The sequence below is a fragment of the Vigna unguiculata genome, chromosome 9 (genome assembly GCF_004118075.2).
Source record: "Vigna unguiculata cultivar IT97K-499-35 chromosome 9, ASM411807v1, whole genome shotgun sequence".
NCBI classification, from domain to species: domain Eukaryota; kingdom Viridiplantae; phylum Streptophyta; class Magnoliopsida; order Fabales; family Fabaceae; genus Vigna; species Vigna unguiculata.
In genome coordinates this window covers 42181323-42194725 of record NC_040287.1, presented here as the reverse complement: position 1 = coordinate 42194725, position 13403 = coordinate 42181323, and the positions used below count along the sequence as shown (strand labels likewise).

At 33.5% G+C, this 13403-nt stretch overlaps 2 protein-coding genes across 2 annotated transcripts; both read left to right on the top strand.

The window, feature by feature from the left end:
* The first annotated feature begins 2242 nt into the window (after positions 1-2242).
* LOC114163966 (CO(2)-response secreted protease-like) lies at positions 2243-5743 on the top strand. Its single transcript, XM_028048385.1, has 9 exons — positions 2243-2593; positions 2718-2974; positions 3066-3177; positions 3271-3784; positions 3999-4099; positions 4272-4517; positions 4614-4728; positions 4815-5025; positions 5121-5743. Exons 1-9 carry the CDS (start codon positions 2388-2390, stop codon positions 5681-5683), a joined length of 2325 nt encoding a protein of 774 aa, XP_027904186.1. The 5' UTR covers positions 2243-2387; the 3' UTR covers positions 5684-5743.
* A 3355-nt stretch (positions 5744-9098) lies between these two features.
* LOC114164123 (CO(2)-response secreted protease) lies at positions 9099-12452 on the top strand. Its single transcript, XM_028048652.1, has 9 exons — positions 9099-9339; positions 9442-9698; positions 9875-9986; positions 10070-10583; positions 10751-10851; positions 11001-11243; positions 11343-11457; positions 11536-11746; positions 11843-12452. The coding sequence occupies exons 1-9, from the start codon at positions 9155-9157 to the stop codon at positions 12397-12399; spliced, it is 2295 nt and encodes a 764-aa protein (XP_027904453.1). The 5' UTR covers positions 9099-9154; the 3' UTR covers positions 12400-12452.
* Positions 12453-13403: the final 951 nt, after the last annotated feature.

The window sequence follows — 13403 nt, the reverse complement described above, 5'->3', positions numbered from 1 at the left end:
ATAAGTAAACTTCCTCTTCTTTCATGTAAGGTGAGTCTGACCCAATGTTTGAATTTATCCATATTAAATTTAAAAATATGTAATTTTTTAGAATTGATTATTCTCTTGGATAAATTTTAACTATGTTCTTAAGATTTTAGCTATTAAATGTAATTGAAATTTAATATTTACTATGATAACAAAATTATAACAAAATTGATATATTATATTATGCAGTTAAATGAATCCAATTTTACTTTTATTTACTTCAGATTTAGATTAAGTTTAAGTTAGAGGAGCCAATAAAAAAATTGGGTGAGGTGGGGCAAAATGAAGTTGTAAATTTGATATATCTCGCTGTTTGTTTGAATTATTAGTTTTGGGTGATGTGACATGATAAGACGTGTAATTATTTTCGATTTGATTTTGATTTAATATTTACAGAAAACAATGACATTTTTAGAAAGTTATAGCTGTTATCATAGTGTGAAGGGAGTGATTCAAATATTGAATTTGAACCTGTCCCTATGTCAGCGTTGAAAACAAAACCCAATATCCAAGTCACCATGGAAAAAATATAGCTCCAAAACATTACAAAATAAAACTCTTTTAATTAAAAGGAAAATGATTTTTTAGTTAAAAGGAAAATAATTTTTTAACTAAATTTTAATAATTTTTTTTATAATTTTAAGTAGTTATTTATTTATATATTTATTTATTTTTAATATTTTAAAATTATTTAAAAAATAACATCTCATGTTATAAAAAAAAAGTTGTGAAAATTTAATAGTTAAAAATATTATTGTCATTAGATAAATATCTCAAAACTACGTTGCCATAACTTTAATATCTGAAACAAAATTCATTAAAACTAACCAAGTTGCCGCAAGTGATATATTATCATTTAAAAGAGAAAAATCAAAAACTGTGTTGCCATAACTTAGATAAAAAATAAAAAAAAAGTTAGACATAATATCACAGTTTGGTTAACTGATTTCATCCAATCTAGATAAATTTAAATATTAGTAATTAATTAGTTTCTATCGAGAGTGAATGTCATTTATTAAAATAAATGCTTTATAACAAGTTGACAGTTTAATATACATGAATATTTGGATTTTAATTAATTTTTTGGTCATAAATAAAAATACTTCCCAGAGTTTGAGAAAATGGAGCATGACAAAAAATCATCGAATTGTCTGGATCGGGTGGAGTGCGTTTGTTCGAGTTTAATGGAGTTTATTTGTGATTTTCAGAAACAAACAAAAAAAAAACAATGTAAAGATTGAAGTTTTTGGGCTTGACCCAAACCATATTAGACAAACCATATTAGAAAAGAGGCAAATTCTTCCTGCACCCCATACCTTTGAAAATACCAATATTACCCTTCTGGAAGTAAATTTAGAGAATGGTGTGTTGGAGTGTTTTGAAGTTTGTAGAAGTGGTTCATGGACGGTGGTGCTGTTTCACGGTGATTCCTGGTGGTGGTTTCTATGCATTGCGAGTTTTTCGTTTACACTTCGGTTCTTTATTGCATTTAACGGATTGTATAATATAAATCCAATAAAAAATAATATTTTAACTCACTTTTAATTCATCACTTTCATCACTCTTAAATCATCTATTTTAATTTTTTGTAGTGATGTGATGATCTAAAAATAATAAGAGTGGTAGATTTAAAATGAGTCAAAAAAAATGGGTTAAAATATTATTGTCCAAATACAAGTTTTATATTAAGGAATATAAAATGCCATAAAACCAGTTAAACCACCGCATGAACAGCGCCGCACTACTACCGCAATGCACATTTTGATGATGTTCTTCAACGTCCTCCCACGCTAGTAGCATGAAAATGTAGTAAATTGAGAAAAGCAAATTAATTCTGAGTGCAGGAAGAAGTTACCCAGAGAAGAAGGTTTGGAAATGAGAGCCCAGTAATATAAAAATGTATTTTTCTTACTACAATGACTAGCTTAATCATTCATTCCTCAGCTATGAGATGAATTCCCGCCGTTTGATTGCATGATCTTTGGGTCAGCTGAATCACGTGGTGTATGTTTATAATAATATTGATTGGCAAGCTGTATAGTGTGAATATAATCTCCTGTAACTTTTTGCTCCCTCCACTTGCAGATACGGTGTATGGGGTGGCGAGCACCACCATCTGCAAACTTTTCATGTAGGGCTTGCTACTACTACATATTCAAATGCCCCACTTAGCGTTGACGCGTAACTGTAGTGCGCTCTGGAATAAGAATGCAATTATTAGCTCCACAATCGCAGATGGTTTCTTTTTTTTAATACCAGAAGTAGCTTAGCACTGTTATATAACATACACATGTTTTTTGCTGCTACCAACCACGCATGCTCCTCCCATTGGCTCCTGCAATCTACGAGAGCATAGGAACATGAAAGCCAATACAATTTTCTTCCTCTTATTCTATCTTCACTTGCTGTTTCTTGCAGAATCATCATCATCATCATCATCATCTGCAGAAGCAGGGAATGGAAGTGCCAACCACACTAACCGTGATGTTTATATCGTGTATATGGGAGCCGCCAAAGATTCTCCTCGGGATGATCATGCTTATCTTCTGAATTCAGTGCTAGAGAGGTAAATCAATTAGGAAAATGATACTTTAAAAAAAACTCAAAATCAAAGGAATAATAATGTTTATACTTGTATTTCTCTGCCAAGTACCAACTCCTGAAATCAACTACATCTTGTTTATTGGAAGGAACCAGAATGCTCTCGTTCGCAACTATAGGCATGGATTTTCTGGGTTTGCAGCTCGTTTAACAAAAGAGGAGGCAAATTCAATTGCTCACAGACCTGGTGTGATCTCTGTCTTCCGGGACCCAATTCTGAAGCTCCACACAACCCGTTCTTGGGGTTTCCTTAAGGACCAAAGCCCATTACCAAAAACCCACGGCCCAAACAGGACCTCCAATTCTGCTCCCTCATCAGACGTCGTCATTGGCATTTTAGACTCAGGTTCATTATCTAAACCCTAATTATTTGATGTTATGACCAATTATATGTTTCACCAGTTAACTAATGGATACAGAAACGGAATTTTGTTCAGGTATATGGCCAGAGTCAGCAAGCTTTAGCGACAAGGGAATGGGTCCCGTTCCATCCCGTTGGAAAGGCACTTGTATGAACTCCTATAACTTCAATTCTTCAAACTGTAACAGGTAAAAAAATACTCTAAGTAAAGCTTAAATGTAAATCGCATCATCATTAACCTTGTTTATTTGGTAAATGTGATAATTTTTTATTTTGCTTAGGAAGATAATTGGAGCAAGGTATTACCGTGACCCTAATGGAGACAAAGAGTTTGAGACGCCAAGGGATATAGACGGCCACGGAACCCACGTAGCAGCCATAGCGGTGGGAGTCACCGTGCCAGGTGTCTCATACTACGGAGTGGCGGCGGGGACTGCCCGGGGTGGGTCCCCGGAGTCAAGGTTGGCGATTTACCAAGTGTGCTTCAAATACGAATGCCCTGGCTCGGCGATTCTTGCGGCGTTTGATGATTGCATTCACGATGGAGTCGATGTGATTTCGGTGTCGATTGGTGGCATCCCTGGGTTACGATCCGATTTGAAACACGACCCAATCGCCATCGGAAGTTTCCACGCCGTGGAGCGCGGCATTCTGGTGGCTGCCTCCGCGGGAAACAGCGGACCAACCTTAAACACGGTGGTGAATGACGCACCTTGGGTTTTTAGCGTTGCCGCCTCTTCGATAGACAGGGATTTTAAGTCCAACCTTGTCTTTGGTGATAGCAAAGTCATCAAGGTATTTTACTGTTATGCCTATTTCAATTTTTTTTATATTAATATCATCTTCTTAATTGTATTTGTTAATGTAATACGAATTTCATTTCTATATAAGTATTGTATAGCCTATCAATTGATTAAGAATTAAAATAATTATAGTAGAACTAAAAATGAATTTATCCCACTAAATAATCCGTTCTAAATTGTTTGGGCACATAACGGTTAAATTTCAGGGTGAAGCTCTTAATTTCTCCCCCCTTTCAAATTTACCCAAATATCCACTTGTATATGGTGAGTCTGCCAAAGCAAAGAACGCCAGGTCAGCTGACGCAAGGTATGTACACAATCTGTTCGTTAATTGGTCACATAATAACTTAGCAAATATAAAATTCCAAAATGTTTTATTTGCCAGTAGTGTGAATTAGAAAAAGAATGAGAAACACGCATTTGATCAAGTATGTGTAAAATTTTGAGACAAAATTAACTATATCAACTATGAAATGCAGGCAATGCTTCCCAGGTGCATTCGCTAAACGTCTAGTAAAAGGGAAGATTGTCATATGTGACGGTGAAGATCATTCATATAGAACTAGTTTGAAAGTTCAAGCTGTGGGGGAGGTAAGTGGAGTAGGTGTGATTCACGTTTCTGACCCTGTAGGAGGAGCAGAAAGAGAAGATTTTGGAGATTTCCCAGTAACAGAGATAAGTTCTAAAGATGCTCACATAATCTTTCAGTATGTTAATTCAACCAGGTAAGGTTGCATCGTGGACGAGCTCAATATTTAGAAACATCGTTAACTTTAGAATTCACACGCTAATCTAATTCTGTGTGCATAATTTAACTGAAGCAATCCAGTGGCAACAATTCTACCCACAGTTTCAACCCTTGATTTTAAGCCTGCACCCATCATCCCATCCTTTTCAGGAAGAGGGCCTTCAGATTTTTCCAAGAATATTCTCAAAGTAAGGCTACCTTATTGATAGATCAAGAGGGATATACATTAAGATTATTAATTTTTGATAAAAAATAGAACTTGGTTTCTTTGTAGCCTGATATTGCAGCACCAGGGGTTAACATTGTTGCAGCATGGATTGGAAATCGCACAGGAGGCGTTCCTAAACATAAAAAGCCCTCCCAATTCAATATCCTTTCGGGTACTTCAATGGCATGTCCACATGTTTCAGCACTTGCAGCTAACATCAAATCTCAAAACCCCACTTGGAGTGCTTCTGCAATCAAATCAGCAATAATGACCACTGGTTTCACCTTTCTTTCATCATAAATTTTAATCAAACCTCTGTTTTTTTAATCATTTTTCAAAACCATAATCACCCTTGTATGTTTCTCAATGTAGCAACTCAAAAGAACAATTTGAAGGGTCCCATAAGAACAGAGACAGGATCAACAGCCACACCTTATGACTATGGAGCAGGGCAAATGACACTGTATGAACCATTCCACCCAGGGCTAGTTTATGAAACCAACACAGTGGACTACTTGAACTACTTATGTTATATTGGATATAATACAACCGTGGTTAAGATTATATCAAGATTTGTTCCTAATAATTTCAGCTGCCCCAAAGATTCTAGTTCTTATCATATATCCAACATCAACTATCCTTCCATAGCAATCTCCGACCTCCAAGGGAAAAAAGTTGTAGAAGTTACTAGAACTGTGACAAATATTGGTGAAGAGAACGAAACAATTTACTCTCCTGTTATCGATGCTCCCAGTGGGATAAAGGTCAACTTGATTCCAAATAAACTTCAATTTACGAAAAATAGTAGAAAACTAAGCTACCGAGTTATCTTTTCATTCACGTCGACCATGTCGATGGACCAATTATTTGGATCAATTACTTGGAGTAATGGTAAATATGCTGTTCGAAGTCCATTTGTATTAACTAAGAGCTAAGTTAGAAGCAACTATGGATAAATGAAGCTGAATATTTGTCAATATTTAAACATTTCACTATTTTCTTATTCCATTTCAGTTTTGTTTTGTTTAAACTTACACACAAGTTGATAAACATTTAAATCAGTAGAGTTCTTTGCTCTATGCTGGGTTAGAAGTTTTTTGAATAAAATATTATTTTTTACTAAATATTACACAGGGAATCTGTAGAGATCATGTGCACTCATAACAGTTATTTTGAAATTCTTTTTAACACTCAATAACTATGTTTATTTTGTCAAAAAATACTTGGTGAAAAAGATGTTTATGTCTGACATGATATTTCAGTAACTTATAAAATAGTGTATTAATCTGCTTGACAAAAAAGATGAGCTTCTAAAGGTTTCTGGGTAAGATTTTCTTTTCTTGGAAAAAGTTACTAGCTCAAAAGCTTCTACTTTATTTTGCTATAGTAGAACTAATGTATATAGCAGTAGCACAAACGTTTTCTTTCAATGAATTCCAATGATGCTATTGTACCAGAAAAATTGCTAACTTATAGATTGTAACCGAAAAAATATCGCGGGAAGCATTTATAGTATTTCAAATCATTTTTGTTTAAGGTTAATACACCTAAGCTAAGAAACATTTAATTAATACAAGAAATTTTTGTTTATACCTTAACTAAAATATTCCCATTAATTATTTGACTGCTAGTTAAGAGAGAGAAGGAAAAATATTAACACTAAAAATATTATATGTTGAAAAGGAAATGTTCAAAGGCGAGTATAATTATAAAGTGAGGGAATGATTGACAATTTTTTTCCCGGCTATAAATTTCAAAATCAAGTTTCAAACCAAAGAAATAAATTTAAAATCGAGGGAGCAATTATAAATAAATTTTTTATGATTAGTTTTACTAGAAAAAGAAAAAGGAAAATAATGCATGTGCTGTTGAGTTTAGATCTTCTGAAAATTTTCTACAAATTACGATGTCTGTTAAAAAAATATTTTAGGTTTTATATTTCATTGTATGTATTTTTTTTATATACTTAAAATTTTAAGAAATGGAAAAGATATATATTTTGATACTAATTTTTGAAACATTTTTTTAATCTTTTAATAGTTGAGAATCAAAGTTTAGACTCTCTCAAACTCTCAATCAACAATTTAACGTATAAAACATAAAGTATAACTGCTAGTAAATAATTTTGGGACAGAGAAAGTATAATATTTACATTGGTTTATATTTTTACTTGTAAGTTCGTTAAAATATCAATATAAGGCTAATAATAATTGTTCATCAAGATAACGCCACACACACACACACACACATGTATATATATATATATATATATATATATATATATATATATATATATATATATATATATATATATATATATATATATATATAATTATCCGTTTTAAAATTTAGAATTCTATTAATTTAAAATAATAATAATAATTAAAAAAATCTCAAAATTATCTTTGATTTTTATTTCTAAAATATATGAAATGATTTGAGGTATCCAAACAGTTTAGTCACAAGAAATCAATTTATGATATTTTTTATGAAAAATTTAATAAACTTCTTAGTCAAAGAAAATTTGGATGTTTTTAGTTTTTGTTCTTAATTTTTTTTTTTATTTCCTTCTCAACAATTTTTTTTCTGTCGTCATAAAAATGCTATAGAATGTCATCTGATATATATATATATATATATATATATATATATATATATATATATATATATATATATATATATATATATAAATTAATGAAATTGTCAAAAGAAACAGATGTTAAAAATTTATGATAAATCTTCACAAAAAATTCAGACCTCTTTCACTTGGGAGTTCAACACTAGAAAATGAGAAGCAGACAAATGAATCTCTAAATCATGGAAAAACTCTCAGCAGCAATGTTTCACCTTCTTCATATCGTAAACAAATGTGCTCTCTCTCGTCGTGACCATCATCATTGTGTTGGAGTTCTCTTAAGAGTTGAAATATTCATTGACTTGATATTGCACCCAATTGGAACATTTTGGTACTTATTAATTCGTTAATTAATCAAATAATTTGGATCACTAACTCGCTTCATTGGGTTGTGCAGAGCAATTTGAATATCAGAAGACAAAAGATCTTAAATGGCGAAAATGGAAATAATGGCGCACTACGATGATTCTGGTGACTCACTCTCACACATATACAGCAAATTAAAATAAGTGGGAATACACATCCAATTCAATCACTTGAAGAATTGAGATTTCAGAATAATTCTAAACTCAAAACCCTTTCTTTCAGTTCTTCTCTATGATGGATAAACAAGATAAGCTTTCCCCCACAAATGCCGAACTTGCCATTATTGTTTTCCAGTTTGATAATCTTTTTAATTTGTGTCAGAATCCACTCATATATTTAATTCAAACTCCATGTTCTCCATTAATCACATTTTACGCTAATTCAAAATTATCTAGTTTTTCATTGACATTATATTATGAATTAGCGAAATGTATATTTTAAAATTACATGAATCATTTAATTGTTTTTTTATATTCAATTATAAATGAATAATATTTAATAAAAATATAACTTTCAATAGAACAATTTTTTAATATAGAATGGCTAATATTGTCATATGTTGTATTATTATGAAATAAAAGTAAAAGAAAAAACAGTGTTCAAATCTAAAAAGGACCTTTATTTCCAATTTAAAATCCATGTCTGGTTTTGTCATTTGTGTATATCTATATATAATTCTGGCACACATCCATGGACATTCCGTGATAACAAGATCAAACGTGAGTTAGACATAGTGCTGGTTTTACCCATAAATTTCTTTTTCAAAATTGAAAACTTCGTTCTGGACAAGGAAGCTTTTTCACAGTCCTGGTTACTGAGTTCATTGGTTAGGTATGCTTATATATATATATATATATATATATATATATATATATATATATATATATATATATATATATATATATATATTAATTACTTTTATGAAAATAAATTCTATTAAAACTGATAACAAAATGAACACTAAATTAATTAGTGAGGCATTGTCCCTATACAATGACTTTGACTGATATCATACATTGTCCAGCTTTAACACTGCTAAAATACGATGATGTTGTTTATATGTAATTTTGGCATGCCACATTAAATATGTTAGGCTATACCTACACTCTTAGCAATGAAATATACGGTGGTTAGCACCAACAACAAAATTTTCCTATATGGTAACTCTATCTTCAAATGGCGCACTTTGCGTGGACACAGTGCTTGACGCGTAATTGCAGTGCGCATAAGGAATAAGCATGCGCCATAATTCACCCATTGCAGAATGCACTTTTTCTTCCACCGCAAATCAAATCACAATTGCTGATTCAGTGCTCACACACATTTAAGCACCCATCCACCCATTCCTTTATATACAATACCTTGCAAGGGTGCTTCAAGCCACACTAAGTTACAACTCATTAACATGCAAGGCAATAAACTTTTGTTGCACATATTCACTCTCTTTCTGTTTCTTGCTGCCACAACTTCATCAGCAGAAAATGATAGCAGCAGTAAACAAGTTTATATCGTATATATGGGAGCTGCGGATTCTACCAATGCTTCTCTTCGGAATGACCATGCTCAGCTTCTCAATGCAGTGCTAAGAAGGTATACGCAATTACATGTTACGTGGACTTCAATCATTTAGTTTGATTATATATGTTGCATGTTTTTTTCCCGACAAAACAATAATGTGAATATGAATTGAAGGAATGACAAGGCTTTGGTGCGGAACTACAAGCATGGTTTCTCAGGGTTCGCAGCTCGTTTATCAAAAGAGGAGGCAAATTCAATTGCTCAGAAACCTGGTGTTGTGTCTGTTTTTCCTGACCCCATTCTGAAGCTCCACACAACTCGTTCCTGGGATTTCCTACAATACCAAACTCACGTCAAAATCGACGCCAACCCAAACACGCTATCCAATTCTTCTTCCTCCTCAGACGTTATCCTTGGCATATTAGACACAGGTTATTATTAATAACCAAAACAAACTATATTATTGTCTTCGTTAGTCATTGTCGATATCACACACAACTACTTAGTATAGTATACTATACATGTATGATCTTATGACGTACTAAATATTCGAATGTTTGATGATTTAAGAAAGTATTAGTGTGAAGAAAAAAGGAGTATTTTTCAGGTATATGGCCAGAGGCGGCGAGTTTTAGTGAAGAGGGAATGGGTCCTATTCCATCGCGTTGGAAAGGCACGTGCGTGAAATCAGCAGACTTTAATGCCTCTAACTGCAACAGGTTGTACAGTGCCCTGAAACAATAATAAACATTTAAATAATTAAGTAGCGGTTAACTTACCGTTTATTTTGATTTTTGAACAGGAAACTAATTGGCGCAAGATTTTACACTGACCCTAATGGGGAAGACGGTGACAACACGCCACGGGACTCTCTTGGCCACGGGACCCACGTGGCCTCCACGGCGGTGGGAGCCGCAGTGACTAACGCATCGTACTATGGTCTGGCGGCGGGGAGCGCCAAGGGTGGGTCCCCAGAATCAAGATTGGCGGTTTACAGAGTGTGTTCTAACTTTGGGTGTAGTGGTTCCGCCATTCTCGGGGCGTTTGACGATGCCATTGCCGACGGAGTCGATGTTCTGTCCCTGTCGCTCGGTGCATCACCGGGATTTCGACCCGAGTTGACGAACGACCCGATTGCGATCGGAGCGTTCCACGCCGTGGAGCGCGGCATCGTGGTGGCGTGCTCCGCTGGGAATGATGGACCGAGCTCGAACACGGTTGTGAACGATGCGCCTTGGATTTTAACCGTCGCAGCTTCCACCATCGACCGAGATTTTCAGTCCGACGTGGTCTTGGGTGGTAACAAAACCATCGAGGTACGTGTTCAATGCATCATATTATGTTTTTTAGTTACTTAAAAATACTATTGAATAATTTTATATTTTATCACATTGTTTTACTTTGTTTTCTTATCTATATTTAAATGGGTACAGTGCGAGTAATCTAATATTGAGCCATATTTATAATTATTATGAAACTTCAGGGTAGGGGTATAAATTTCTCCCCTCTTTCGAATTCGGCTCAGTATCCATTGGTATACGGCGAGTCTTCCAAGACGAACGAGAGTAGTTTAACTGAAGCAAGGTATGCAAAATTTCCCTAGTTATTAAAAACCCGCAATTGATTCGGTGCTTAAAAGCATCAGGGTTTGGAATTAGACAGCATAAAATGAACAAAGAAATTATAAATATTGGTTTGATAATTAAAAACATTGAATCACTTTTTAAATGCAGACAATGTCACCCAGATTCATTAGATGCAAGCAAAGTGAAAGGGAAGGTTGTGCTATGTGATGGCAGAAACGATGAATACTCAACTGGTGAAATAATAGAAACGGTGAAAAACGTGGGAGGAATAGGCCTAGTTCATATTACTGACTCAAATGGAGCAATAGCCTCATATTACGGGGACTTCCCTGCAACGGTTATAAGCCCAAAAGATGGTGCCACAATACTGCAATACATCAATTCATCAAAGTATGTAACAGTGTTAGTTTCAGAAATTGTTTTTGAATCTTGTTTGAGACCAAGATTGAATACTAATTTGATTTTCTATGCATATAAAAAATATTAAAGCAACCCAGTGGCAACAATTCTACCAACAACTACAGTTCTCGATTATAAACCTGCTCCCCTTGTGCCATACTTTTCATCAAGAGGACCTTCATTTCTATCAAGCAATATTCTAAAGGTATGTGATACGAAAGAATAGAATCAAGATAAACCAATCTCAATGCTGAACACTAAACATATTGTGGTTTCTTCCTAGCCTGATATTGCAGCACCAGGAGTTAATATTCTGGCCGCATGGATTGAAAATAGCTCAGACGAAATTCCCAAAGGAAGAAAACCCTCAAAATACAACATAATCTCTGGAACTTCCATGGCATGTCCACATGTTTCAGGACTTGCTAGCACCGTCAAAGCACGCAACCCCACTTGGGGTCCCTCTGCAATCAAATCTGCCATCATGACTTCAGGTCAGCATCATGCTGTGTTCATATTACGCACCATTACTTATACTTATAACGTGCTCGCATAAGTTTTGAATCAATATTTCTAAATTATTAATGCAGCAATTCAAAGTGACAACACGAAGACAGCAATAACAACCGATTCAGGGTCAGTAGGCACACCATATGACTATGGAGCAGGGGAAATGACAACATCTGAATCATTGCAGCCAGGGCTAGTTTATGAAACCGACACCATCGACTACTTAAACTTCTTGTGCTACATTGGACTTGACGTAGCCACGGTTAAGGTTATCTCCAGAACTGTTCCTGAGAATTTCAGTTGCCCCAAGGATTCAACTTCTGATCTTGTCTCCAACATCAACTACCCTTCCATAGCAGTGAACTTCACCGGCAAAGGAAGTGTCAGTGTGCGTAGAACTGTCACAAATGTTGGTGAAGAAGATGAAACAGTGTATTCCCCGGTGGTTGAGGCTCCCAGTGGAGTAAAAGTCACATTAACTCCAAATAAGTTACAATTTACGAAAAGTAGTAAAAAACTAAGTTACCAAGTTATTTTCTCCACAACTTTGACTTCCCTCAAGGAAGATCTCTTTGGATCTATCACTTGGAGTAACGCAAAATATGTGGTTCGAAGTCCTTTCGTATTAACTAAGTGACCAAATTTCAAGTATTGTTGAATAAATGCAAGCCAAGTTTTTCGTGGTGTCTATATGCTTCAGTATTCATTATTTAGCATTCATTTGCCTTCTACTTTATACTTAAGGTTATATTTCAAACTTTTTTTTTTTTTAATTTTGATTGACGTTGATTATTAGGTTCAATGAGTTGAATACGTTAAAGTTTTCTCTATAAGAATGAATTTGTGAATTTACTCTGATGATTCCATTTAGAGAATTCTTACACAGCGGAAACTAGAATCGAAGTTTTAGGTTTATTATTTGTTTTGCTTTGAGAAGTTGAATTAGCATCTTCATCTATCGTTCTTAGTTTAAATTGGTAAAATATTGATTGCAACGGTACTTCTTAATCAAATCTCAAATAGTTTTAAAATTTAAAGCAGTTGGAAATATGAAGTTGTGGTTTTAGAATTATTTGATTTTAGCAAAGAACAATTTATGGAATGAATAAAATTTATTAATAAAGATGTATGCAAGTTTAGTTCTCAAAATATATATTCCATTATAATGTGTATAGGTAGATTTGAAATCCGAATTAACATATATATATATATATATATATATATATATATATATATATTTATTTATTTATTTATTTATATGTCTAAGCACTCATTCAAACAATTCGTGAACAATTATTTTCCAAACAATTAAAGTGGTTCAAGTGATAAGTCTAATTGTTCGAATAACAAAATACAACACCTAAACAATATAATAAAAATACTTTATTCAAATGATGTTTTTATATTTATACTTAGTGACTTTGAAATATTTGCTAAATCTTATTATTATTATTATTATTATTATTATTATTAATTATTATTAATTATTATTAATTATTATTATTATTATTATTTATAATTGGATCCTTAAATGATGTTTTGTCTTTATGCTAAAAATAATAAAGTGTTGATTAATTGAAATTGAGATAATGAATGGTGTGATTCCCGTGCTTTTGTTTTCTTTAAGAGGCTATTATAAGC

Coding starts and splice junctions, on each gene's coding strand:
- LOC114164123 (XM_028048652.1), top strand. CDS start 9,155: ATGCAAGGCAATAAACTTTTGTTGCACATATTCACTCTCTTTCTGTTT. Junction 9,987..10,069: donor AATGCCTCTAACTGCAACAG/GTTGTACAGTGC, acceptor ATTTTTGAACAG/GAAACTAATTGGCGCAAGAT. Junction 10,584..10,750: donor GTGGTAACAAAACCATCGAG/GTACGTGTTCAA, acceptor ATGAAACTTCAG/GGTAGGGGTATAAATTTCTC.
- LOC114163966 (XM_028048385.1), top strand. CDS start 2,388: ATGAAAGCCAATACAATTTTCTTCCTCTTATTCTATCTTCACTTGCTG. Junction 2,975..3,065: donor CATTGGCATTTTAGACTCAG/GTTCATTATCTA, acceptor AATTTTGTTCAG/GTATATGGCCAGAGTCAGCA. Junction 3,785..3,998: donor GTGATAGCAAAGTCATCAAG/GTATTTTACTGT, acceptor GTTAAATTTCAG/GGTGAAGCTCTTAATTTCTC.